At 39.6% G+C, this 27,602-nt stretch overlaps 1 protein-coding gene across 1 annotated transcript in view; it reads right to left on the bottom strand.

Annotated features, from left to right (window-relative positions):
• SLC5A8 (solute carrier family 5 member 8) overlaps positions 1-24,610 on the bottom strand; it is a 65,730-nt gene extending 41,120 nt beyond the window's left edge. Inside the window, exons 1-7 of the mRNA XM_053583573.1 lie at positions 23,577-24,610; positions 18,460-18,525; positions 16,167-16,218; positions 9,006-9,073; positions 7,935-8,089; positions 4,234-4,374; positions 748-877 (exon numbers count right to left, since the gene is read on the bottom strand). Coding sequence (XP_053439548.1) covers positions 748-877; positions 4,234-4,374; positions 7,935-8,089; positions 9,006-9,073; positions 16,167-16,218; positions 18,460-18,525; positions 23,577-24,239 — 1,275 coding nt within the window. The 5' untranslated portion in view covers positions 24,240-24,610. The remainder of the gene's footprint in view (positions 1-747; positions 878-4,233; positions 4,375-7,934; positions 8,090-9,005; positions 9,074-16,166; positions 16,219-18,459; positions 18,526-23,576) is intronic.
• Between the last annotated feature and the right edge of the window lie 2,992 nt (positions 24,611-27,602).

Genomic DNA, 27,602 nt, shown 5'->3' with positions numbered 1-27,602 from the left:
CACTTAAGCCCAAGAGTTTGAGGTTGCTATGAGCTGTGATGCCACAGCACTCTACCGAGGATGACATAGTGACACTCTGTCTCAAAAAACAAAACAAAACTGGAAGATAAATTGGTAATAAATGAACGACCTGACAGCACCCACAAAATATTCTTCAGTGCCACAGTTTATGAAGGTTTTCTAAAAAACGTGTTTTAACATTTTTATTCTTATCTTTGATCTATTTCTATTTAACACTTGACTTGAATTTTTTCCAGGTATTTGAATATTTTAATTTTGGATACAGCCCTCTTCATTCATGCTATAACTGCTAACATAAATTTTTGCCAAATATTTTATAGATTTGAAAGATGGTGATTATGTGTGTGCCCACTTGCTGTTTCTCTACAAGAATATGAATGTTCCTTGCTCCCCACTAAGAAGATTTTTTTTTTTTTTTGAGACAGAGTCTCACTATGTCGCACTGAGTAGAGTGCTGTGGTGTCACAGCTCACAGCAACCTCAAACTCTTGGGCTTAAGTGATTCTCTTGCCTCAGCCTCCCAAGTAGCTGGGATTACAGGCGCCCACCACAACACCTGGCTTTTTTATTGTTGTTGCAGTTGCTTAGCTGGCCAGGGCCAGATTCAAACCTGCCACCCTTGGTGTATGTGGCTGGCACCATAACCACTGTGCACAGGTGCTGAGCCGCACTAAGAAGCTTTTTGAATGTCATTGATGCACGTGAAAGAGAGAGAACATACTGAACCTGGTCCAGAGCAGACACTTTCTTGGCTGTCCAAGGATCACAGTCGTGGTACCTGGAATACAGGGCGAGCCCACAAAACACTGAGCAGGTGAGGATTGTCCAGAGGCCCAGAAGATTGATGTAAAGAGACCTAAAGAGAGAAACAAACCAGAAAATGACAACTGTCATTTTTATCCTAAAGATTAGGAAACCTGTTGCAGGAGCCAAAGAGACCCTCATGATTTTACGCAATAAATGCACATTACCTTTTGGTTATTGAAAGTGCCATTTATTTTATTCTAGTCTAATATTCTACTTATAATGTCAATCAACAACATATTTGGAAATATTTGGAATAGACGGAGTTTTCTCACATAATGAGTGTGATGCCTGGTCAGAATTCCATGGGCATCATTAGCTTTAGAATGGCACTTAATTAATTGCATGACTTTTGGTCTTCTTGCCAAGAAATAAGGATTTTAATACTCAAAACAGCAGCAACTATTCCTCATTTTCCTTTGAAAAGTAATGCAGCTGTGAACTGCTAATATTGTTAGCCTCTACATAGCAACTCAGCAGACCTGTTTAAACATCATTTATGAGACCGCGCATTAGGTGTGAATGCAATCCTGTATTCCCTGACCAGATGTCTTTGCAAACAATGTTCAGCATTATAACAGATCGTGTGTGCTCCAGTAGAATTTAAGAGTTTACACAACAGCGCTAGAATCAGACCTGAGCTTAAATCCTCAGTGCACCAGAAAAGATGGCCTCTCTGATCTGCAGTTTCTTCATTTACACACAGAGAAAACAATCCCTATATCACAGAGTTCTAAAATAAATGGAACAGTGTATTTCACAGAGTGCAAGACTTGCACATAATAAACACTTGATAAATGGTAGTTCTTGATATTATTAGTGTTCAAGCCATTGAATGTTGTGTCTTAATCATCAGGAAAGAGTCAACACTTCTCTCACTCAGATTGCTACATGTTTTTTCCAAGGATGGTCTAGGGGACAGTGCTAAGTCAGGCTGGGCGCCTGTAGCTCAATGGTTAGAGTTCCAGCCCCCCATGCACCAAGGGTGGCAGGTTCGAGCCCAGCCAGGGCCTGCTAAACAAAACAAACAAAAAATGACAGTACTGAGTCACCCAAAGTCATGCCTCCTTCCCTGGGGGCAGCCTGCATGACGAGCAGATTCAGAGGTTTAAAGGTCCAGTCCCAGCACGCTAACCTGGGACGAGTCTGAAGAGCCCTTGCAGCTCCAGGACTCCCTCCCAGGCTCAGCGCCCCTTCTCCCTCTGACCAGCCCTGCTTCCTTGCCCTCCTTTCACAGGTGGCGATTCCCTAATCAACTCTTGCTGCCATCCTCCACCTCAGGGTCCACTTCTGGAAGAACTCAGCCTGTAGCAAGTGCCAACCAATTGCTAGCTTTTTCCCTTGAATTGGGTAAAATTACTATACGTTTCTGTTGTTATCTTATCTCTGAATCACCAATCCTCCCCCAGATACCCTCGTGCTCACACACCTGCTCTAATTAGAGGCTGCCTGGCTCAGGAAACCCACTGGGATATTCTTATGGGAATTGCTTGTATTAAGAAGACATTATTCTTAGTAAAGCATCACAAGAATGGAGAAGCATGAATCCTATGTACTCAATCTTGATATGAGGACAATTAATGATAATTAAGGTTATGGGGGGGAGCAGAAAGAGGGATGGAGGGAGGGGGGTGGGGCCTTAGTGTGTGTCACACTTTATGGGGGCAAGATATGATTGCAAGAGGGACTTTACCTAACAATTGCAATCAGTGTAACTGGCTTATTGTACCCTCAATGAATCCCCAATAATAAAAAAAAAAAAAAAGAAAGCTCTAATGCTATTCTATTAGTTACAAAATTGGGCTTTTGAGTTTCAAGTTTCCAAAGAAACAGAAAAAGAACTTGAACACACTGACTTTGGGATAAGTCTTAGCTCTTGCGTAGACTGAAAAGTCCAATAGACTACTGCATATATAAATTACTTTCTTTGAAAGTTCCTTAAAATACCAGAACTTCTAAGCTCATTTTGGGAGAATCCCACATCTAATTATTACATTCATATTCTTATAGATCTTTCATTATGAAAGTTTCCAAAGACTTAATTAATTTCTAAACCATTTCACTGTCAATATATTGAGTTATGAATTACAACATTATAGTATTTTGTCTTCTCCCCTCCCCTGAATAGACAAAAAATTGCCCCTCCTTCCACTGCAACCACCCTGTACCCTTACTCAATGTACATAAAGAGCCCCAAAGAGCGCGTGAGCCAAGTCAGCCTTATTTATCAGCTTGGTGGGAGTCACTAAGCTGACCTGAGGCCTCCAGAGAAAGAAGTAGCCACCACTCCATACTCTTTGCCGAGGCCAAGACAGACTCACCAGGTTGCCCTTCCTACTTCTGTGCTTTTGTCCACGTCATTCTGCCTCCTAGCCTGCCTTCCCATTCCTCTCCACCTGTCTAAATTATGATCCTTCTTCATATTCAACAGGAATCTCTCACCTACCCTCTCCTTCACATCACATCAGATGTAGTGGAAAAGAAGTGCACATTTACTAGACCCCCACCGGGTGTGCCAGACACAGTATTTGATGATACCTCCCACAAGACATACAGTATTTCTTATGTTTCTTTTACAAGTTTAGAAACTAGAGCTCAGAGACGAATTTTCCCAGGATCACTCAAGTAGCAAGTAAGAAAACGGGGCTATAAACCCAGGACTATGTCTGAAAATTAAATCCAAGACACACTATCTTCCTTGGAGCTTCTTCTCTGTTGTTACACTGTTTCATGAAACCGTTGTATCTCTCCAGGATTGTTTTACTTTTCATATGCCGGCATGTATTTTCCTAATTTGATGTTAAGTTCCTTCATGACAGGGGCCAGATATGTATAATATTTTATCCCCCTATGTCCTTATTCAAACAGATGCACAATAAATGCTTATTTATTTCATAAGATTTGCCCTACTTTAATAGTTCATGTAAATATTTTCAAATATCCAATTTAAAAATATACAGTATCACTTTGTTTTTCTTGTCCTTTTGTAACCAAATAGATCATTTATCTCTTGGAATTTCTTCTTTTTTGAGACAGAGTCTCACTCTGCCACCTTGGGTAGAATGGTGTGGCATCATAGCTCACAGCGACCTCAAACTCTTGGGCTCAAGTAATTCTTTTACCTTAGGGTCCTGAGTAGCTGGGACTACAAGTGCCCACCACAACACCCAGTTATTTTTAGAGATGGGGTCTCGCTCTTGCTCAGACTGGTCTCGAACTCCTCAAAGCAATCCACCTGCCTCAGCCTTCCAGAGTCTTAGGATTACAGGTGTGAGCCACCATGCCCAGCCTCTCTTAGAATTTCTTGATACAAAAGGCTTGAACTTGAGCTATACTTGACTTACGGAATTGTTTCCAAAAAAACAACCCGTGTTATTAATGATTTGTACACTATAGTGTATGACTTACATTTTTGCCTGGAATCTGCTTTTACAGGAAATATATCTCTGCACTTGAGATTGATTAACACCATACAGGCTTGTCCACGTGAAGGTACCTCCTATAACAATTGTCCAGAATGTGTGTCTTTGTAAAGGGTTAGGGTCGAAACTAGATGAAAAAAAAAAAACAGAAAACAAATCTGAACTGTTGACAAAAGACTAAAAAGAATACACTATTTTTGGAAGCAAGTGATATATGCACATATACATACATAAATATATGCAAATTTATTAAGTAACATAATTAAATTATTAATCATTAATTAATAATTAATAATTAATTAAGTAGAAATATTCCTAAATGAAGTTCATTGACATAAAATCTTATTTTCAGAGATCTGGAAATTCTAGAAGGAACAGGGAGAATTTGAATAGTTCAATCATTCTGAACATTGACATAAATGCTCTCCTAGAGTCTTGAGAAGCTGTTGTGTAAATAAATTTGACATGTTATAATCGGAGAACATGAAACACACAACACAGGGAGGATACATTCCTACGTGCACCACAGTAGTAAACACAAAAGTGACACATTTTGTGTATGTAATTTCCCTTTCAGCACGTGTAGTCATAGTGTTCAGGTTCAAGAAGTCTGTCAACTAATGCAGTTTAAAGGTTTTCATTTTCTAAAATTACCATATGTCATTATAGTCACTCTTTCTCAAAATGCTGTATGCATTAGCTAAATATTAATAGTTTAAAACCACTTTATGACATGTACAAAGGCCCAAAATATTGTTACAAAGAAAGCTTCAGCTTTATTCTTGAAACCTCTTTTAACCATTTTTATTGGAAGGAATGACTCTGTTCATCTCCGACACAACATGTGAACTTGAAAACTTCCCACAAAATTAGCTTTCGTGAACACTTTCTGAAAATTATGAAATAACTAGATTTCAAAAGCCTTCAAATCTGTTTCTGAGGTCAGTTGAATGAAGTGTTCTGATTTTATGCATATCCTGGAATTCCTATGGAAATGTGAGAACTTAACACTTAATACAAAGTCTAAGAGTTTCAGGAGAGTTGACCCCTTCTCCCATACAGAGAGCAGCTACCATATTAGCTAATGGACATAACGAGCCAGGATTCAGGGAGCCATCTCAGGGAAGTCTGATGAGACTTAAATCACCCAATTCAATGCTTGTAGGCAGTATGGAAGAGCTAGGCCAACAAGAGACAATACAGAAAATATCAGCACAATAGCCCCCTCTTCATTTATCTCAACCAGACCAGATATTTTGCCTGCTATTTCTCAAAAGATATCAGAATAACAAGAGATACTCTTAAAAAGTCTGAAACACAGTATGACTTTTTATTATTACTTAATGGCTCTCAATCTTATAATCTAAGGTCATAAAAATGTCTGATCTTTTATTTTTTAGAATCTCTTCTTGATGTATGATAACAGATGTGTGATGTGTGATAACACATGTTCAATGCTGCAGAATGTGTGTTTTCTGTATAAAGTAATAGTTATCTTGCATAAAAACCATTGTTTCCATACCCTCTCCCCTCAGCCCGGCCTACAAGGAAGACATTTGGGAGTGATCAAGAGTCGTCATTGGCTATTTCCACTTAATGGTCTTTCCCCTATTCTGGTAAGAGCAACCCATGTCTGCTTTGGGGCAGCCACCATGAAATGGTGTCAATGGCTATCAGTAAAATACTTTGTTCTGCACTAGCCAAAGGATGAACCACGGTCCAAGGTAGGCAACTAGAGGCTCTTTCTGGAATATTAAGTCAAAAGGAGAAAATAAATTATTACAGACTTTCCTCAAAGAAATAAATATAGACTTACCATTTGACCTAGCAATCCTACTACTGGGTATCTACCCAAAGGAAAAGAAGTGATCTTATCCAAAAAAGCACCTGCACTGGAATGTTTATCGCAGCACTATTTACAATTGCAAAGACGTGCTATCAACCTAAATGCCCATCAATTACTGGGTAGGTTAATAAAATGTGGTGTACACTACATATATACCATGAAGTACTAGTCAACCATAAAAAATAATTAATTAATGTCTTTTGCAGCAATTTGCATGGAACTGAAGACCATTATCCTAAGTGCAGTATCCGAGGAATGGAAAAACAAATACCACATGTGCTCTCTAATAATTCGGAACTAATCAATGGGCACACATGGGCAGAGAGAGATAAAAGTCATTGGAAAACAAGAAGAGAGCGGGTGGAGGGTACAACGACACTGTTTAGGTGACGGGCACACTAATAGCCCTGACGTAAGCATTATAACAGGTATTCATATAACAAAAACCTTTGTACCTTCTTAATGTTTTGAAATAAAAAAGAAAATAAATTACTGTAAGCCGTTAACATGATTCACTGACATCCATTCCCGCAGATTAACACATTGACCCTGTCCAATTTCTGAAAAAGCTCGTCTCCAACTTTGATGCTTATTTTCCTAAGACCGAAAAAGAGCCATCACAAGTGCAAAATGGCTTTTCTTTCTTCCTACCAGTGACTTCAGATGGTCTGTCTCAAAGTAGGGCTGGTTAAAAAGAGACTAAGCTGGTTGAAGACAACACCAGTCCCTTTCTCTACTGAACATAATGAGCAAGTACAACACTATACGCCCAAAGTGAAAGGGTTTTTACATATTCTTTTGAATTGTGTGATATAGTTGTGATGAAATACCTAGTCTCTCCATTTTTCTTTCTTTAGGAAAACTGAACAGCTATGTAAGTTATAGTGTGTGCTGTAGTATCACTTGAGGCCTCAGCCATAACTTTTCTAGTTAATTCTCTAGAAATAATCTATAATGTACATTATATACATTCATATACAATATACATATGATTATAATACTCAAACATAACAAACTACATTAATAGGCTATATGCTGTCAGGGAGAAGATAAACCCTCACGGCTGATGAAAATGGAATCACTACCTAAGAAGATGCCAGGAAGGCTGTGTTAACTAGTTTGATGAAAATATTTCAAATTGTATCTAACACCAGTGCATGGTGCCCCATGATTGCATTAATGTACACAGCTATGATTGAATTAAAAAAAAAAGAAAATGAAAATGGAATCACTGTCTATTGGTGTTTGTCCCTTTCCAAGAAGCTTCCTTTTCTTTTTTTTTATTAATATTAAATCATAGCTGTGTACATTAATGCAATCATGGGGCACCATACACTGGTTTTATAAACAGTTTGACACATTTTCATCACACTGGTTGAAGCTTCCTTTTCTTATCTTTCCACTTCTCTTAATATTTCTCCCTACTAACCTATTCTGGACTTTAATATCTTGGAGAAAAATATTCATTTGCACTAAGTCCCTTCTCGGGAAGTAGCATCATCCTAAGACGCAGCTTAAGACGTAGCTAAGTACCATTTGTCTGTTTCAACCCCCTAATGAGTGTGTGAAAAACTCTGGCACACTTGGGTGGCACCTGTGGCTCAAGGAGTAGGGTGCCGGTCCCATATGCCGGAGGTGGCAGGTTCAAACCTAGCACTGGCCAAAAATAAAAAAAATAAAAAAAAACTCTGGCACACTTGCTTGTCAGTTTCCTCTGCCACCTCCTTAGTGGTTTTTATGGTTCATTTCAGAGTGTAAACCGACTATCTCAATAAAGACATTATTTTTTCAGATAAAACAAAAGATATTTTCTCTTAACCTTGAGGTAAATCACAACTTACTTCCAGAAGTTTAATCTTCCACCTTCATAGGCATCGTTTAAAATAGGGTCGATTCCGCCTTGAACCACCACAGCCCGTATGATCACAGTCACAAATCCAGCCACCATGATCCCAACTTGAAACACGTCTGTCCAGATAACAGCTTTAAGACCACCCTTTGAGGAGAAGGTATATTAGGATTAATGGTTCTATCAGACATTATTAAGCATCCATGCACTCACCCGCTATGCTGAACAAAAATCATGAAAACATGGATTTTAGCCAAGAGGTGCACTCAGGCTAATGAGAAGGCTGGGGGGAGCTTCACGGAGAAGGAGATACTTACACCAGCCTTCAGGCATAAGCAGAGGCGAAGAAGATGTTTGCTCTGCCCTGGTAGCAGAGAAAACAGCATGGGCGGACACATGGAGGGATCAAACAACACGAAATGGTAAATGTACCCAGAAATGTATTTTGCAACAAAGTGGAGTGCGGTGCGGGGAAGATTGCTGGAGGAAAATTTTAGAGTCTAACTGCAAGTCACTATTATGAATTTTATCCTACAAGCAGGGCTGGTATTTAATCAACATGTATCCAGATAGTCGTACCAGTTGTTGAAAAACTAAAATTGTTTTATACTAGCCACCACCACAAACTTCCCCTTCCAGTCCTTATGACCTGAGCTGAAGCAGCCCCTTCCTGAGGACCCCCTTCTTCTACAAGATCAGCAAAGAGTTCACATCCAAAATACCGGAGATCCCAGAAGATTTGCACCCCTGCTAAGGACCAGCATGCCTGACAACTTCAGTGCCTGCCATACCAGTTGCTGCCTTAGTCAGCACTGCCTGTAAACAATGGGAAGGCATCACAGGTTTCTAAGCTGAGGTATAATATGAACTATAATAACTTGGCAACAGTAAAGATGAACCAGGCAATAAAATGAGCTCCCACTGTGATGGTGCAAATGAAACAACAAAAGATTCCTTCATGATCCAGGAGGTGTGAACAGCCCAGTTTGCAGCACACAACTCTCGGTGTTTTCAGTTTTGCACAGCGAGTAGGTGGAGTGTAAAGGGGGCCGTGCTGACGTACCAGCGTGCAGTAGAATGTGCAGACCACCCCGGTCGCCACTACCGCGCCCCATAGATCAAATCCCGTGACTGTGGAGAAAACAGAATGTGTGTGTTAATATACCTGGGAAAGATGCATGCTAAAAATACTTCCCACGCATTCTCAGGGAAAGAAGCTATATCATTTATTGGGCTCCTTGCTCCATACTCCCTTGCCTAAAACTGGGTCCAATTCTCATAAATGTCACAAAAAACAAATGGATTTTAAAGTTTTATTTGATGAGTTTCTACCTGCAGACACCAAATACAGGTCCAACACTGGCTGAATTAAATGCGTGGAAAAGCATTTATGTTGTGACAAAGTTAAGAAATTGCTTGATAATGTAAGGTAGTTGAGGTAGTTGTTTGGAATGAATGAGGTGGACGGGTATTTGTCATCTTTCTCCCCATTAGACAAGAGTCAGATAAACACATTATTTTGCCAGTCCTTGAAAGATGCATTACTGGCCAGGTGTGGTGGCTCAAGCCTGAAATCCTACCTCGCTGGGAGGCTGAGGCAGGTGGATTGCTTGAGCTCACAAGTTTGAAACCAGCCTGAGAAAGAGTGGACCCCCATCTCTACTAAAAATAGAAAAACTGAGGCAAGCGGGTTGCTTAAGCAACTCAAGAGTTAGAGGTTGCTGTGAGCTATGACACTGCAGCACTCTACCAAGGGCAACAGCTTGAGACTCTGTGAAAAAAGAAAAGAAAAGAAAGAAAATTGCATTACTAAGATGCCTGTTACTAAGAGGGACCCAGCTGAAGAAAAGTTTGTATAATTTGCTACCATTTATCTGAGAAATGGAATAGTGTACTATATATATTTTTTGTGTGTGTGCTATATTTTTTTAAATGGAAGGATAAGTTAAAACAAACAAAAAATAGTAACCTGGGGAGAAGGAAACAGGGTAGAGGAGACAAAATATTAACTTAGACTTCTCTAAACATATTCTGATTTACAGACTTGACTTTGCAACCATGTAAATATTCTACATAATATACAACATTAAATTGGAAAAAACACTCCTCAAAATCAAAAGCAAAATGAAATAAATTGAACCTAACTCTATGTCAAATTTATGACATTCCCACACACAAGAAAAACATCCCACAGACATTAAAACACAGTTTAACATACATCCCTACTAGGATAATACACCCTATGGAAAAAAAAGAATTTCAAACAAAAAAAAATTTAACTGTTCCTATCATATCATCATATCATCAATTAAAATTTGGCATTGCTATTCTAAAACTATTACTTGGTGGTTATCAACTTTGCACATTAAAATCACCAAAGGAAATGTTTTTTAATTTCAGGTTCTTGAGACACCACCAGGTCACAATAATTGAAATTGTTAGGTACAGACTCTCTTGTAGTTGTGTCCTGCACCCAAAAATTATGCCATACACCCCTACATCATGTCCTTTCAATGGGAACACACCATTCCCCCTCTGCACATCCTCCTCCCTCATGTCCCCTCCTTCCAACTTGAATGGAATTAAGTTTTTCTCCTATGTGGGTGTGTGTTAGATTGTCTACTGGCTTCAGAGGAGTTGAAACACATTCTTCCTAGCAAAATACACAAGAATGGAAAAGCAATTATCCAATGTACCAGAGGAAACTTTTTAAATCCTTATAACTAGGCCATTCAGCAGGCCAATTCACTGAGAACCACAGAGGTAGAGACCCAGCAAGCAGTATTTTTTAAAGCTCCCCAAGTGAGTCAAATGTGCATCCAAGGTTGAGAAATCAGAGGCAACCTGCTAGACATGAATGGGATAATTTGAGCATCAAAAATAGTATGAACCTTAATGGTGTGAAATAACACCAAACTTTTACGTCCATGACTTCATAAGGATTTTTTGTTTAAATTTCAGTTACTCTTGGAGGATAGTAAGGAAACTGTTTATTATCTTAAAAACTCATAATTAAAAGGAAAAAGTCAGACATTTATCCTACCCTTCCTATACAAACTATTTTACCAGGTAATTAAATATTTGATAAGAGGAAGTTTCTCTTTATATAAAGTATCCCATCTAATCAATGAAGAAGGAATAATAGAATTATGATATCCTATTGTATAAGCCCTAATGAAATAATAAACACAGAATGATCAATAGCTGCTTATACATTTTTTTAAAAAAATTATATTCTGTGACTCTGCAAAAAAGTAAACATGGAGATTGCCTGTAAAATACTATTTCTAGGGTCAGGCACGGTGGCTCACACCTATTATCCCAGCACTCTGGGAGGTCAAGGCACATGGATTGTTTGAGCTCAGGAGTTAAGACCAGCCTGAGTAACAGTGAGATCTCATCTCTACTAAAAAAAAAAAAACCTGGGCATTGTGGCAGGTGCCTGTAATCCCAGCTGCTTGGGAAGCTGAGTCAAGAGGATTGCTCAATAGGTGTGGTCCAAACCTATGGTGTATTTTACAATGGTACATATTAAATCTAGTGTAGAATATCAATGTCTTAACACAATAACTAAGAAAATGCGGTGAAGGCTATGTTAACCCATTTTATGAAAGTATTTCAAACTGTACATAAAACCAGCACATTGTACCCCATAATTGCATTAATGTACACAGCTATGATTTAATTTAAAAAAAAAAAAAAAACAGGATTGCTCAAGCCCAAGATTTTGAGATTGCTATGAGCTATGACACCATGCCACTCTACCCAGGGCAACAGAGTGAGACTTTGTCCCTCTCCCCCCCAAAAAAAAAAAAAATTCTAAAAAGTTGAACTGGAATCTCAGAAATCTTCTAGATCTAACTACTATTAGTTTACAAGGAAATGCAGAAGATTGAGGAACATATTAAATGACTCCACGGGGACACAGACGGTAAAACCAAGAATCTGTAAATTTGATAGAGAAAATAACTGTTTCTCCAACAAGTAAATTGTAATTTTAATAGGGAAAACAATAAAAGAGAGATTATAAATTTAAAAAGAATTTCAAAGAGATTCCAAATACATCCAATAAAAATTGACAGAGAAATAGAAAAATCAGTATCTTTGGAGATTTTAACATTCCTTTCAGTTATGATGTGAGTTTTCTTTTCTTGTATCAAAACCAAGAAAGGATGATGTGAACAAGACTATTAACCAAATGGACCCTTGATTATCATAGAACATTATATCTAACAAGTACCCAATATACATTCTTTTCAAGAGTACGTGAAATGCTCACCAACACAGACTGTATCCTGAGCCATAAAACAAATCGATTAATTTCAAAGGATAAAAATTATAATAGTTTTCTGACCAAAGAAGTATTAATCTAGAAATAAATAACAAAAAGATATGTTACAATCCCCAAATATTAAAAAATCAAGCAACACTTCTAAATAACCCATTAGAAAAAGAGATCACAAGAGAAATTAGAAATATTTTAAATTGAATAAAAACAAAGGCATCGAAAACTGCAGGCTGCAGAAAAAACAGTGCTTAAAAGAAAAAATTAATGACTTGAAAGATTTACATTATAAAACAAGACATATTTAAAATCGATGACCTAAGCTTCTACCTCAAGAAACTAGAAATTGGCTCAGCACCCATAGCTCAGCAGTTAGGGCACCAGCCACATGCACCAGGGCTGGTGGGTTCCAACCAGCCTGAGCCTGCTAAACAAACAAACCAAAAAAAGAAAAAAAAACACTAGTCGGGTGTTGTGGCAGGCAACTGTAGTCCCAGCTACTTGGCTGAGGCAAGAGAATCGCTTGAGCCCAAGAGTTTGAGGTTGCTGTTAGCTGCGATGCTACAGCACTCTACCGAGGGGGACAAAGTGAAACTCTGTCCCGACAACAACAACAAAAGAAACTAGAAAATTTAAATCCAAAATAAGTAGAAGAAAAGAAAGGATAAACATCACAGCACAAATAATTGAAATAGAAAGCAAACAAAAGGGCAGCACCTGTGGCTCAGTGAGTAGGGCACCAGCCCCACATACCAAGGGTGGCGGGTTTGAACCCGACCACGGCTACACTGCAAAAAAAAAAAAACCTGGGTGTTGTAGCGGGTGCCTGTAGTCCCAGCTACTCGGGAGGCTGAGGTAAGAGAATCACCTAAGCCCAAGAGCTGGAGGTTGCTGTGAGCTGTGACATCACAGCACTCTACCCAGGGCAACGAAGTGAAACTCTCTCTCTCTAAAAAAAAGAAAAAAAGAAAGAAAGAAAGCAAATAATTGGTGCATGCCACACCTTCTGGGGGCAAGACATGATTGCAAGAGGGACTTTACCTAACAAATGCAATCAGTGTAACCTGGCTTATTGTACCCTCAATGAATCCCCAACAATAAAAAAAAAAAAAAGAAAGAAAGAAAGAAAGCAAACAAAGAAAATCAACAAAGCCAAAATAGCTAATTGCAACTACATAAATTTATTTGGATCCTAATTCTAACAAATACTGGGGAAAAAACAGGGAAATCTGAACACAGACTTAATATGAAATTAAGGAATCAATAAATAGTATAATTATGTTTAAAAGTATATTCTTATTTTTAATGGACATACTGAAATACAGATGAAATGAGTCAACATCTCAGATTTACAGCAACATAATGTAGTGGGGAAATGGAGAGTTAATTAAAATTGACCACAAGTTCATAAATATCAATGTAGGATGATGGGTACATTAGTATTCAGAGCACTATTCTATTTTAGTTTTTTTTTTTTTTGAGTTTTCTATAATTAATAAAAGATGAAAATGTGGAAAGAAGGGAACACTTTTACACTGCTGGTGGGACTGCAAAATAATACAACCTTTTTGGAAGGAAGTACGGAGAATCCTCAAAGAACTTAAATTAGACCTCCCGTTTGATCCTGCAATCCCATTACTGGGCATCTACCCAGAAGAAAAAAAAAATCATTTTATCAGAAGGACATTTGCAGTAGACTGTTTATCACAGCTCAATGTACAATCACCAAAATGTGGAAACAACCCAAATGCCCACCAATCCAGGAAAAGGTTAACAAGCTATAGTAGGTATATACTATGGAATACTATTCAGCCTTTTAAAAAGATGGAGACTTTACGTCTTTTATATTAACTTGGATGGAGGTGGAACACATTCTTCTTAGTAAAGTATCACAAGAATGGAGAAGCAAGAATCCAATGTACTAAGTACTAATATGAAGCCGGTAGACCCTCTAATACATACCGACATAAGAGAAAAATTCAAATCAATTCAAAGTGGGAGACCAGGGAATGAGGGAGCAAGGAGAGGGGAGGACGGAGGAGGATGGGTGTGCTCCCACTAAGGGCACAATGTTAAGGGGAGAGGGAACACCTCTTGGGGACAGGACACACGATTATAAGACAGACTTTAGCAAACAAATGCAAATGGAAGCTAATTCTTTGTACCCTCAATTAACCTGAAACAATAGAAAAAAAACAGTTCTTTGAAATTTCCATTTGGTTGTTATTGTAATAAAAATACTTTGTCTTTAAAAAAAAAGATGAAAAAGGAAAAGATTGAACTTAGAGAATGTTAACATCCAATTCAGTAAAACAAGTTTTTATTGAGGGCTGGTCCACACCAAGTGCTGCATCTAGGCCTGTGCCTACTTCCCTGTTTACAGTAAAATATAGAATTGACATTTTCATCATCAAATAAGTCTCCTCTACCTTACTCCCAGGGAGTGGTTGAAAACTGATAAAAACGGAACCCTTGATTTCTTCACAGATTGAGGTCATGCTTTCCCAGAACTGCACATTAAAATCCTAATATTTTTCATTATACTTAAAGCCAATGGGTAACCTAAGAAGTTTCTAACTTAGTTCCTTTTCTTTTTCTCTAACTCAGTTTTCAACACGATGTTGGTAATATAGACATGGAACACACCCAGCATTCAGAGTTCAAGAGCACACTACATAATGGGATTCCTCTTTGTAAAGACACTATGGTACTTTATAAATCTAGGTAATAATTATTATCATCTCTACGGTAAAAATCAAGAAATGCCAGTGTGGAATTAGCAGGTTTTTTCTTTGTTATATTAACTATAGGAACTGCACCATATTCTTCCATCAGAGTCCACTTGTCCATCTTACAAGGCAGTTTGAGATATAAACTCACTTTTTTTTTTTTGAGACAGAGTCTCACTATGTCGCCCTCAGTAGAGTGTCGTGGTGTCACAGCTCACAGCAACCTCAAATTCTAGGGCTCAAGCAATTCTCTTGTCTCATCCTCCCAAGTAGCTGGGACTACAGGTGCCCGCCACAATGCCTGGTTATGTTTTGGCTGTAGTTGTCATTACTGTTTGGCAGGCCTGGGCTGGGTTTGAACCCACCAGCTCCCGAGTATGTGGCTGGCGCCCTAGCCGCTTGAGCTATAGGCGCCAAGCCATTATAAGTTTTTGTTTGTTTGTTTGTTTGTTGCAGTTTTTGGCTGGGGCCAGATTTGAACCCGCCACCTCTGGTATATGGTGCCTGCGCCCTACTCCTTGAGCCACAAGGCGTGGCCCTAAACTCCCTTTTGATTGAGAAAACACAAAGAACATGGTGTTTCCCAGAGCCATCTGGAGATATGGCTACATGAACCTTTGCCTCAATAAACTACCCCAGTCTCACTGCTTTTATCTGCCAAATCTAGAAATTTGTTGATCAGCACAATCTTTTTGGATGTGTTAGTAAAAATGACACAGCTACTTGTCCTTTGGTCTCGAGGAGCAATCTGACATTTCAAATTATACAGTTCTTTCTTCCACATTTTGGGCCATGTTGGAAGTGGGGAGAAGAAAAGCTTCCTTCCCTGCCTGATTTTACAGTAGGCCTGAGCAGAATGATAGGGATGTCTCCTGGAAATGAATTCCAGGTTATGGACATGAAGGAGAGACTGCAGTCATTCATGATTTAGATCATAGAGGTTGTTCATTCTGAAGGAGTGAGGAATGGCTGGTGGGTACATCCCAGAGAAGCACTGCCCAGCAAGGTCTGTGCCTCCACTGGTCTATGGACCTTTTAGAGCTATCCATCCAGAAACCCAGAGAAGCTGGTGTTGACAATAAACCCACTCTTCCCCCTTGTAAAGCTGGTGTAGGTTACTGGACGCATTCCTCCATCTCCTCAAGGACAGAGCTTTATTACAGATGACCCCCAAATTGTGAGTTACCCAATTAGCAACTCTAAAATGTACCTTGATTCAAAGCCAGTGCAGGAGCATAAATAACAATTCCAGTATACAGAATCTAGGTGTGGAGGGGGGGAGAAGAAAGTCAAATTAATTATAAAATTCATTAATTGTATCCATGAATTACACACATAAATAAAATATTTTTCCAATAACTTCAATTGTGAATTAAAAGAGCATGTACTTAATAAAATTTGTTGAATGTAACTTGAAACATGTTATTTAAATATTATTGATTGTTCTACCTTGCTTTGGGGGGTGGTCATAGGTTATAAACATTTTTTATGACCCATGTTATGCAAAAATGCAAACTTCTTATGTGGTGCTTAGCGCAAATGATCACTTATCTACCAAATTAAGCTTGAAACCAATTTTCCTATGTAAAACAATTAGAAAAAAGAAAAAATATTCATTTAAAAAGAGGATGGCCCCCTTTATCGTGTCTTTAAACTATTCTTAATCACTGCATAATCAATAGAGATGACAGTAAACAATGTGAAAATAGATTTTTAGAAGTTTCTATGTCCATAAATTAAACAAAAGTGTAAATTTTCACCAAAAATTCTAAACCCCTCCAAAACTGTAGTCTACCTTTTTAATATTACTTATTATTATAACAAATATTTGTAGAAGAGTGGGTAAGATAAATACAGTCTTTTTTTTCAAAATATCATTTTTATTGCATTTGATCTTTCAAATATTTCACATAGAAGCTAATTCTATGGCTAATTCCATAAAAACATATTATAAAAGAACATACCATTTGTGTGTTTGATTACATTACATGGGTAAAGCTATGACAGCCTTTCAAACGGGAGGTGCTGAAGTGCTCCTTCTTTTGCAAAGATAAACTAGCTTTCCACAATGCTTGTTCTATCCAAGTTGAAGATTCAGTACATGACCTCAGCTACCTTCTAACACCCAGTTGCATTTCTAACAAAGCTCCAAAAGAGGATCTAAATAGCTGGCGAATGAAGAAGACCAGGCTCAACTATGCATCAAAATCTCTACCAGACGCCAAAAGGCACCGTCCTTTTACACTGCAAGAGTTACAGACTTACAAATTTAAATTGTGTAATTTACAAAGGTATGAAATGGAGTCAAGTGAAATCATTTAGGAAGACACTGTGTCTCGCCACAGCAAATACTTAGGCAGCTTTTGATTGGAGGAATGGAATTGTAATTGGAGATGAGAACGAAAACCCTTTCCTCCACCTACATTACCATACCCAGCCCTAAAGTGATTAACTGCCAAGGGGAAGATTCGTACAATGACATATGTCATGGACTCGTAATGACATAACAATGATCTTTACAATCCTCCAGTAGTCGGATGAACAGTGGTAAGCATTCTCTGTCACTGGCCACTTGGCAACTCCTCGCTTTCCTTTGTGTCCATCAGAACTGCACCTGCATATTCCTGAATTACTGGATTGAGCACTTGGCTTTCAAAACTCCTCCAGAGAGGCCGGGTGCTGTGGCTCATGCCTGTAATCCTAGCACTCTGGGAGGCCGAGGTGGGAGGATTGCTTGAACTCAAGAGTTCAAGATCCGTCTGAGGAAGATTGAGACCCTGTCTCTAAAAAAGTAGCCAGGCGCTGTGACCAGAACCTGTAGTGCCAGCTACTGGGGAGGCTTGAGCCCAGGGATTTAAGGTTGCTGTGAACTATGACCCCACGATACTCTACAAAGTGAGACTCTGTCTCCAAAAAAATAGAAAAGAAAAAAATTTTAATTTAATTTAAAAAGATAAAAACTCCTCCAGAGCTTGTGACAATCAGGTCTTATAATTCAATTTTTAAAAGAGCCCTGATTTTAAAGTATACTCTCAAATGAAGAAAAGTACTTCCTGCTGTCTTCCCATGTCACTTAATTTTTTCATACCTTTAATCAACATGTAGTAAAACTCCTGTGAAACATACAATTTGTTTTCCCTTTGTTAGAATTCCTCATTTCAGCTACTACAGCTCTCTCAAATACCTTTGTCATCTACAACTGCTCTTATTATCACGTTGGTGGAGGTGGGGGCAGGTGAGAATAAGGGACAAGTACGTTTTCCTAATGCTGCTCAATCGATACAATATTTAATATTCACTTAAGTCATTCTATTTTTCTAGGGAGTAAAGCATTTCCTGAAACACCGTTTAATTATCTTAATGATTAATATTGTCTAGTGACAAGTGTTTTTCCCTCATATTTTCAACATCTCTTTTTATCTTGCCTGTGTTTAACCCCGATGCCATGGTCAAAAACATTTTAGATGACAAAAGATAAAATAAATTAATGGAGAGCTACTTACAGTTTGAACAACGAAGAGGATTGTTCCACAGAGACGAACATATTTGTTAAATCGAAGTTCTAAGTACTGTCGCCAAAAAAGGAAAAATTGTTATTATGTGAATCCTCTGAACATTTTTTGTCATCATCTTAAAAAGTAAAGAGTTAGAAATTTAAGGCAATTTTATAACTGATTTGTATTCTATATTTTTATTTTACTATTACTTGTATTTACAGACAGCGAAATAGGCTCATGTTTTAGAGTTCAATTCAATTGGGTTTGAACACACAGGTTCATATGACTTTTGTCATAATCAGGACACAAAGCAGTTCCATCACCCCAAAAACCAACCCCGAAACCCTAACAATCACTGATCCATTCTCCATCCCTAGTTTGGCCTTTTCCAGAATATTATACAAATAAAATTACATTCTATATTTTTAGAGTAAGTAATCTATTGTTCTCTTCTTTCTCTTGGTATCTACTCCGAACATTTCCCTTGACTCAAGTAGGGAATCAACCCTGATTGCCTGTAATTATGATGAAATTGTTGATAGAAGTGCCCTGCCTCAACTGGCCAAGAGGAAGTCACATGACCCCAGCGGGGCCAATCAGCTTGGCCCTCAGCACTTAATTGAATCTTAGAAGCAAAGTACAAAGAAAATGATTAGAGCAGACTGATCCTGACAGAATGGCCTGAGAGGCTACCCTGGCTTCTGGCCGCCTTACTCAGCTTTTCACTCACTTCTTTGAGCTACCCCCATGTCCAATTTTTTTTTTCACTTAAATTACCAAGTCAGTTTCTGTTCAAAACCAATGACTCTGCCAATTTCTTCCACTCTCCTTGAAATCTGCTACACCTTATAGTATGGGCTGCTTATCTCCTACATTACATAATACACCATAATATGGGTTTTACAGAGCTAGATTTACAGAATTTCAGGGCTAGGGTCTAAGACATTCTTTAACATGAATATTATTGCAAATCAGTCTTTTCATATAGCAGGAAAAAAAGAGGAAGGAAAAACTGGCATTAGATAATAGTCAGAAGAAAAGACATCTGACAATTTCACTCCACAATTGTGGCTAACATGGGGTGTTTGCTGGGCGCATCTTCCCAATAGCTCTGTGAGGCAGGTACCGCTTATGAGATTATGTCAGGGATGAGGACATTAGGACTCAGAGAGAATACCATGTTTGCAATCGAATATGTGGTTGGCCACAACACAAATTTAAAATCTTTGATGCCAAAATCCATGCCCATAGCCACATTATTCCATATATATCAATAAATGATCAGACCATATGTTTAAGACTCACTAAGAGAATGGATGGCACTAACACATAATAGAACCTCCAAAAATCACTGATGGATGAAAAGATTGTGCATTAGAGGAAGAATTTGAGGCAATCAGTGTCCAAACTCAGGATGCTTCTCTACAAAACGAGGAGCATAATAGTAATTTTTTTCTCTCTTCCTGTGGGGTTTGGAGACTAGCCAATGATATAAATGAATGGGAAAATGTCAAAAACTGTTCATTCATAGATAAAATTTTAAGAAGTTGGTGGTTTTCAAATCCATGCACCTCAAGAAACTTGAATTCCAGTGAATTACCTGTGTCAAAATCATGCAAGAACATCTTGGAAGACCTTTTAGAAGATTGGAGAATTTTCTGAAACCCAGAAATGGTGCAGTGTTATTTCTTCAGAGTTCTTTTAGTAAATCTCTACAAACTCCTAAGCACATGGATGAACATGAATATACAGAGAAGTCTTTGACTTCTAGGTACATGTATCCAAAGTGCTGGAGACTAAAAAAAATAAATAAATAAATATAGAAGAAAAATGTGACAGAGGTAAAAATATAGCAAGTCGAACCAACTAACTTGCATATATTAATTTTTCCCCAAGATCAGATGATGCAGGAACACCTCTGTTTTAAGCTCACACAAGACCAGCTCCAGACACGACCAAGAAATCTCAGCCATCCGTTATTAGACTACTGAAGAAATACCTGAAGACCTAATCAGAAGCCCAGGTCACCTACGGTAGGCTTAGAGAATAGCTCTAGAATTTCTAGTCTAAACTATAGAGTGATAATGTGTACTTCCAGTCAACCAAGATCCCTACCAGCCTTCAGAACTGTGAATAACTTAGGGACACTAAGGCGTCTGTTGATACCGATGCATAAATAGATAATAAATAAACTCAGTTCAAGCACAAATTGAGCTGGATCCAGAAAGATCCTGAAGAAGCTCTGGGTTCAATTGGATTCCTGTATTATACTTTTTGCCACGCTAGTTGTCTGGAAATTGCTAAACACCTGTCAGGCTACCATTTTGAAGACAGTGAAAAATAATTGAAAAAAATGCTTGTGAATAGCCAATTTTAGCTAAAGAAATGTAAATAGGGAGAGATTTTGTATTTGATCAAGAATGCTATGGTATCTGTCATTGAAAGTTGTACCACATATTCTATTTAGTGGGCTCTACCTCTCAGCATAAAATGACAAACAGAGTATTCCACGAAAAAGCCTTTGCCATGGCCAATGGCCAGGGTCATAGCATGTTTCCTAACTTCCCTGGCCCCGGTTGCCTGACCCCTCTGCAGCGTGCCCACAACACCATGTGTCCTATACTGCTTCCTTTGTTCCCTGTCCTTGTATAAACCCTGCTTGGGGTTCTGACTCGCCAGAACCTCCAGAAACAGCCAGGAGGCCGTGAGGCATATGTCTACATGGCTTCACACTTTTTCTGTGTAGCTTAACTTACTCTGAGTCTCTTTGCCTGCAGAATGGGGCTCTAACAGTAACTCCCTCCTAAAGATTGTTCTGTGTCAAGTCAGACCATGTATGTAAACCACGCAGCCCAATGCCTGCATGTATTACATTAAGCATTCACTGAACTTTAGTGTTTTGCCATTTTTAGGTGGAACCGCTGCTAACTTAGCCTCTACCGCTGTAAACATGGGGGAAATTCATTTCTGTTTGAGTTAATGCTGCAGCCCCAGAGACGTATGGGTCGGTGATTACAAGAGCAGCATTCATCTGTGGGGACTGAAGCCCTCTTGCCAGATTTTTAAAAAACCTTTCAAACTTTCAGAGTTGGTTAACTACACATTAGAGCTCAAGGATTCCAATGTCTGCAGGTCCCATCAGGTCACCTACATGAGTGACAATGGCCAGATGTTCATACATGAACATGTTGGAATACTCCTTACATCCACTAAGGAATACGTTCTCTTACATGTCCCTGGAAATGAGAATTCCCTTCACCCTGTCCATTTTCCCTTTCGTGTATTTTTGATACAGACATAAGTACAAAGAAGGATTTATTCACCATAACACAAACACAATGGGAAGACCTCAGTAGAGAAGTTAATAGGGAATGAGAGCTTTGGCTATAAGCATTCCTGTGGCCACAGAGGGCATGGACCTGTGGTCACCAGGCTTCTTGAGTTTTCAAAAGATGTCAGAGTTGGCCAGGTACAGTGGCTCACACCTGTAATCCTAGCAGTCTGGGAGGCCAAGGCAGGTGGATTGCTTGAGCTCACGAGTTTGAACAAGAATGAGACCAGCATCTCTACTAAAAATGAAAACCTGAGGCAAGAGAATTGCTTGAGCCCAACACTTTGAGACTTTGAGATTGCTGTGAGCTATCACACCACAGTACTCTACTAAGTGCGACAAAGTGAGACTCTGTCTCAAGAAAAGATGTCAGAGTTAAATAATGAATTAATTTTTTTCCCAAAACACTATAAGGCTCAAAAAAAAAAAAAAAGAAAAGAAAAGTGACTGAGAACTGAATTTGGCCTGGGACATCCAGTTTGTCACCGCTGGAGAAGAATAAAGAAATTCCATCCTGCTCTCTTCTGGGATAGACTGAGCTCTCCCAAACACAGTGACCAGAGCAAAGGGAAGGCAGTGCTGCCCCAGGGGTGCCTTGCCCCGGAAGACATCCCTAGAGCCCAGTCGGAGTTTGTCACCAAGGCTTGTTGTGCCATTCAAGCTCTGTCCCCAGCACCAGTTGAACCAGCCTCATTAGGAAACCACCTTCCAGTGGCCCCGGGTTGGGGCTAAAACTTCTGTGAGATTGTCCACAAAGCTGAGGAATCAGTGCCTGGGAGAAAGCAGAGGCCACTGAACTGGCCACATGGCCCCCTCAACCTTTATCCTCCCACTCCCATACAATACTTCTTTCACCAAACGTTCATCTTTGCAAAGCTCTTTCCCACAGACAACTTGAGAAAACCTGTAAACCTATATACTACAGGAAAGATAGTTTTCCTTAATATCTTTCCATAGAGAAGACAGGGCTGTTTGAGAACCTTATTGTCTAATTTTCCTACTGATGCCAAGAAAACTACCTCCACCACCAGCCACCACGGCGATACTGATGCCTGACATGTACCCGGCATCTGCTATTCTGTGCTGGGCAGTGTTGTAAATGCCACACCTTGCATCACCTCATTGCTTCCTCCCAACAGCTGGTTGAGATAGGTGTTGTTATTATTCCTTTAGACATGAGGAAATGGGCATAAAAGGTTCAATAAGTCGTCCGGTATCATCCAGCTAGTAAGTGGTAAAATCTGGCCTGAAATACAGGTCCTGGGACAGGAGATACAGCCCGTTAGCTATCTGGGGGCCTGGAAAGGGGGTGTGTGTGGAGGGGAGAGGCAGGAAGGCCAAGTTCTTCACCAGCTGTCCTGGAAAAGGGTATGGTGCTGGGGACTTGGAGGATTCAAAAAGGATTCATTCCAAGGGAAGGAGCTGAGATTTGAATGATTAACCCTCCCCACAATAAAAACTTTTAAAATCTTTCCCCTTGACTGGGATTCAAAGATGTTGATGGTAGAAAGGACTTTCACCGAGCTGTCCAAACCACTCCGTTTACTTTGGAAGCCTCTATTTTCTCTGAGCACAGGAGATAAATCCCATTTTTTTTTTTTTTCCGCCCTTACAGGACACCTCTCCCCAGAAATTAAGGAGGGTAGGGCCAGGAGGAGGCGACGGGTCTGGGGAGGGGAGCGAAGGTGACGAAGGGGGACAGGGAGAGACCTGCGTGTGGTGATGGGAGTGAACGTTCCTCCAGAAGCCTGAGGAGCCCCTGCCCTGCCATCCCGGGCCGCCCCCTCTTTACCTCGTAGGTGCTGGTAACCCCCAGTCTATAGAACACGGGGAGGAAGACCTCGGCGCTGAGCAGCACCGTCAAGAAGTAGGTGACAGCGAAGATGCTGTACACGGCCCCGAAGCGGTAGACCTCCGCGGGGGTGCCCAGGACGGTGATCGCCGACATGAAGCTGGCCGAGAGGGACAGCGCCACCGGCACGGCGCTCATGCTGCGGCCGCCCATCAGGAAGTCCTTGGAGGTCTGCTGGCCGCCCCCCGCGAAGGCGTAGTAGACGCCGATGACCGCCGAGACCACCAGCATGCCGGCAAACACCAGGTAGTCCCACACCGCGAAGGTGCCGATGTCCTGCGGCGCGGCCATGGCCCCGCGACTCCCCCCGAGCCTGGCGCTGTGGCTCGGCCGCCGGCGCCGGTTCTTATCCCCGACGGGCTGCGGGCTCCCCAACTGGGCTGCTCCCTGCGCCCACCACGCCGGCCGCGCCCCTAAACCCGGGTCTGGGGGTTCAGGGGGTTCCCCGCCGCGCTGAGTGCTCACAGGTGCGCGACCGGGCTGGGCGGCCGGGATGGCCAAGGCGCCCGGGACGTCCGGCAGGTGAGGACTGGAGCCCGCAGCCACGTCTGACAAACTTGCTAAGAGCACGGACTTCAAGTGGCGCCCGAGGGGAAGCACCATTTAAATAAGTAGGCGACCGGCGGGGGGAGTGTGGGACGAAGGGCAGTAGTCACGTCTGAATTTGAGCGTTCCAGTTCAGCAGTCCAGGTCCTTGCGGAAAGGTGTGCCCAGAATATTTAGATTACCTTAATGGGTGACAAGGGTTGAGCTGGGCGACAGTTTGCAAGCAGCGGAGGTCCCAGTCCTAAGACAGGTAAGCTATTATAAAGGAGAGGAGAAAGTCTGTACTATTTATTTCATTGCCTGCGTTTTTACGCAACAAACATTTCTGATGCATTAATAATACTTGCTGTCACGTTAATAATAATTCCTTCCGTTTAATGAGCCTTAGGGTGGGACATATACGTCCTCGCACCTTTTACATTAGCGTGATCCCAACTATTACTCTTGATAAATGAATTATTTCCATTTTTCTAATAAGGAAACTGCTTTAAAATGGCTAAGTCCCCTTTTCTGTAGAATATAAACGTCTTATCACAATAACTAAGAAAATGCGGTGAAGGCTATGTTAACCAATTTGATGATAGTATTTCAAATTGTATATAAAACCAGCACCTTGTACCCCATAATTGCATTAATGTACACAGCTATGATTTAATAAAAAAAATTAAAAAAATAAAAGGGGGTGGTGCCTGTGGCTCAAGGAGTAGGGCACCCACCCCATATGCCAGAGGTGGCAGGTTCAAACCCGGCCCGGCCAAAAACTTTAACAAAAAATAAATAAATAAATAAAATAAAATAAAATGGCTCAGTCACTTGTCCAAGGAAATGGTGGAGATTAAGAGTTTTAATCTAGGTGTCTGATTTCAGAGCTTGTTTTCCTAATCACAGTGCTACACGTATACTTTGGAGAGTCCTAATGTGGGTACCTGTTCAATTTAGGTACAAATGTGCACACTTAAATTAAGATTGCAGATGCAACGGACACTGTAACTTAAGGTTTTAAGACTCTTGAAAGCACATAGGAAAGATCATTTCCAGTATCAGTGAGCACTCCAGACATCCTTTAAGTGGCTTTCCTTGAAATATTATTACATGAGTCACACTCAGAAGGTAATACAATAATCCTTCCATTTTCCTTCTAACATGAATACTCCCGTCACCCCTCCAGCTATAGGTCTATTTTCAACTGCCCTTGTTCATTTCCACACATCTTTATCATTTACCAGTTGATCCGTGGTAAATAATCCACGGAATGTAGTTAGTCCAGTCCCATGTGTGGAGAAAGCTATATCAGATTTTATTTTTTGTGAATGGGTGTTATTTGCATAACATTTTCAGAAGGAAATAGGGAAACAGAAGTGAAATCCAGGTAATTCGATCGCATAAATAAATATGTGGTTTGGGGTTTTGCTCCACCTGTGTGAAATTTACTGTAATTAAAGATTATGTTGTATACACATATTTACATGTAGTGCTTATTTAAAAGAATATATACACAGGCGTGTGCCTATAAAGCAACCTACAAGAATAACACATAACTGAGGATTCTTCTAGGAACTGAATTCATTTACGGGAACTTCTTTAAAGCCATAGTCCTAGATACAAGAAAACAAAACTCATCTTCTTTCGGACATGTAGAATTAAGAACAGATCTTCATACTATTCAGCTATTTAAAAAAATGGAGACTTTATATCCTTCGTATTAATCTAGATGGAAGTGGAAGACATTATTCTTAGTAAAGCATCACAAGAATGGAGAAGCATGAATCCCATGTACTCAATTTCGATATGAGGACAATTAATGACAATTAAGGTTATGGGGGGGAGGAAAAGCAGAGAGAGGGAAGGAGGGAGGGGGCGGGGCCTTGGTGTGTGTCACAATTTATGGGGGCAAGACATGATTGCAAGAGGGACTTTACCTAACAATTGCAATCAGTGTAACCTGGCTTATTGTACCCTCAATGAATCCCCAACAATAAAAAAAAAAAAAAGAAAAGAAAAAAAAATGCAATCAGTGTAACCTGGCTTATTGTACCCTCAATGAACCCCCAACAATAAAAAAAAAAAAAAGAACAGATCTTCAGGTAGCTAGTGACCAATACATCCCTGTGGTCATGTTAGAGGCAGAATAGCTTAGGGTTAAACCTGTAGGCTCTAAAACACTTGACCTCCTGCTATCTACTAGCTAAGATATCTTAGACAAATGCTTAATTCTTCTATGTCTTGGTTTCCCATCTCTAAGTGGGAATTCTTATCTCACAGAGTTGTAGGGGATTAAATGAGATCACAAGTGAATAGACCCTGACACTGTTAAGTGTTAGCATTGTCTGATGACCTTACAATTTGTTGAGAATCAGGTTAGTGTAAATTATGGCTTGGTAGTACTGCTATTAGACACAGCCTATTTCCCTTTGTGTAATGTCACAAACTGTGTCCCTATTCTTTTAGTTCTTTCAAGTGTCTGACATATGTCTTCAGATTATATTTTCCAGAAGAAGGCTCTGTTTTCTGAGCCTTTGAATACCTGAGGTGGCTCCTCTGTTGTCATCAAATATGAGAAAAAAATTCAGCTGAAAACATTCTTAAGTTGCGATCTTTTGTCTTTCAAAAAACTGTAGGTATTTTTTCTATTGTCTTTTTGCATTTCTTATTGGAGAGCTATCTGAGGACAGCAATTTGTTCCGTCATAAATAACTTTAGGATTGAGTGCTAATAGATTTGTTTCTCTTTATACTTGCCATTCCCAAATTGGGCCAGAATATTTCTAGAACAGCCACCTTTTCGTTCTCATCTAGAATGGTGAGTCTTTCCAATTTGAATAGTCAGGTGTTATTTTTTTTTTTTTAATGACATTTTTATTTACTGTTGTTGTTCCAATTACTCTAGTATTTTTCTCAGAAATCTCTAATTCTTAAACAAATCTGTCTAGTCTTCTATAATTATTCTCTTGACTCTTTTTTTTTTCTTTTACCTTTGCAGCCTAAGAGATCGACTCTGTCCTTCATGTCACTGACCCTGGTGTTTGCCAGAGCAGCTGTACTTTGCTGCTCCCAATGTGGGTTCAACTTCCGCTGTTCCATTTAATAGCACTGAATTTTAAAAAACAATCCTTTTCCTTTCATCTCACTCTAAAGTCTTTTCACCTTTAAAATGCCTCGCAGTTTTCTTAATATTTTTTAACTATAAGAGCAAAACAATATTCCCATTCCCAAAAGGAATATTGCTTTTTCAGATGCTTTTCCTAGGACATACGTATAATATGGCTGATCTTTCCGGCAATTATCTCAAATAAAAAAGTAATTTCCAGACTTAGTCTTTGCCAAAAGGTCAGTTATGTTGCTTTCCATTTTATGTTCTCTTCTTTTAAGTTCTCAATTTTTCTTTTCTTTTCTTTTCTTTTTTTTAATTGCAGTTTTTGGC

This window comes from Nycticebus coucang, chromosome 3 (genome assembly GCF_027406575.1).
Source record: "Nycticebus coucang isolate mNycCou1 chromosome 3, mNycCou1.pri, whole genome shotgun sequence".
Lineage (NCBI taxonomy): Eukaryota > Metazoa > Chordata > Mammalia > Primates > Lorisidae > Nycticebus > Nycticebus coucang.
This window is presented reverse-complemented; position numbering and strand designations above follow the sequence as displayed.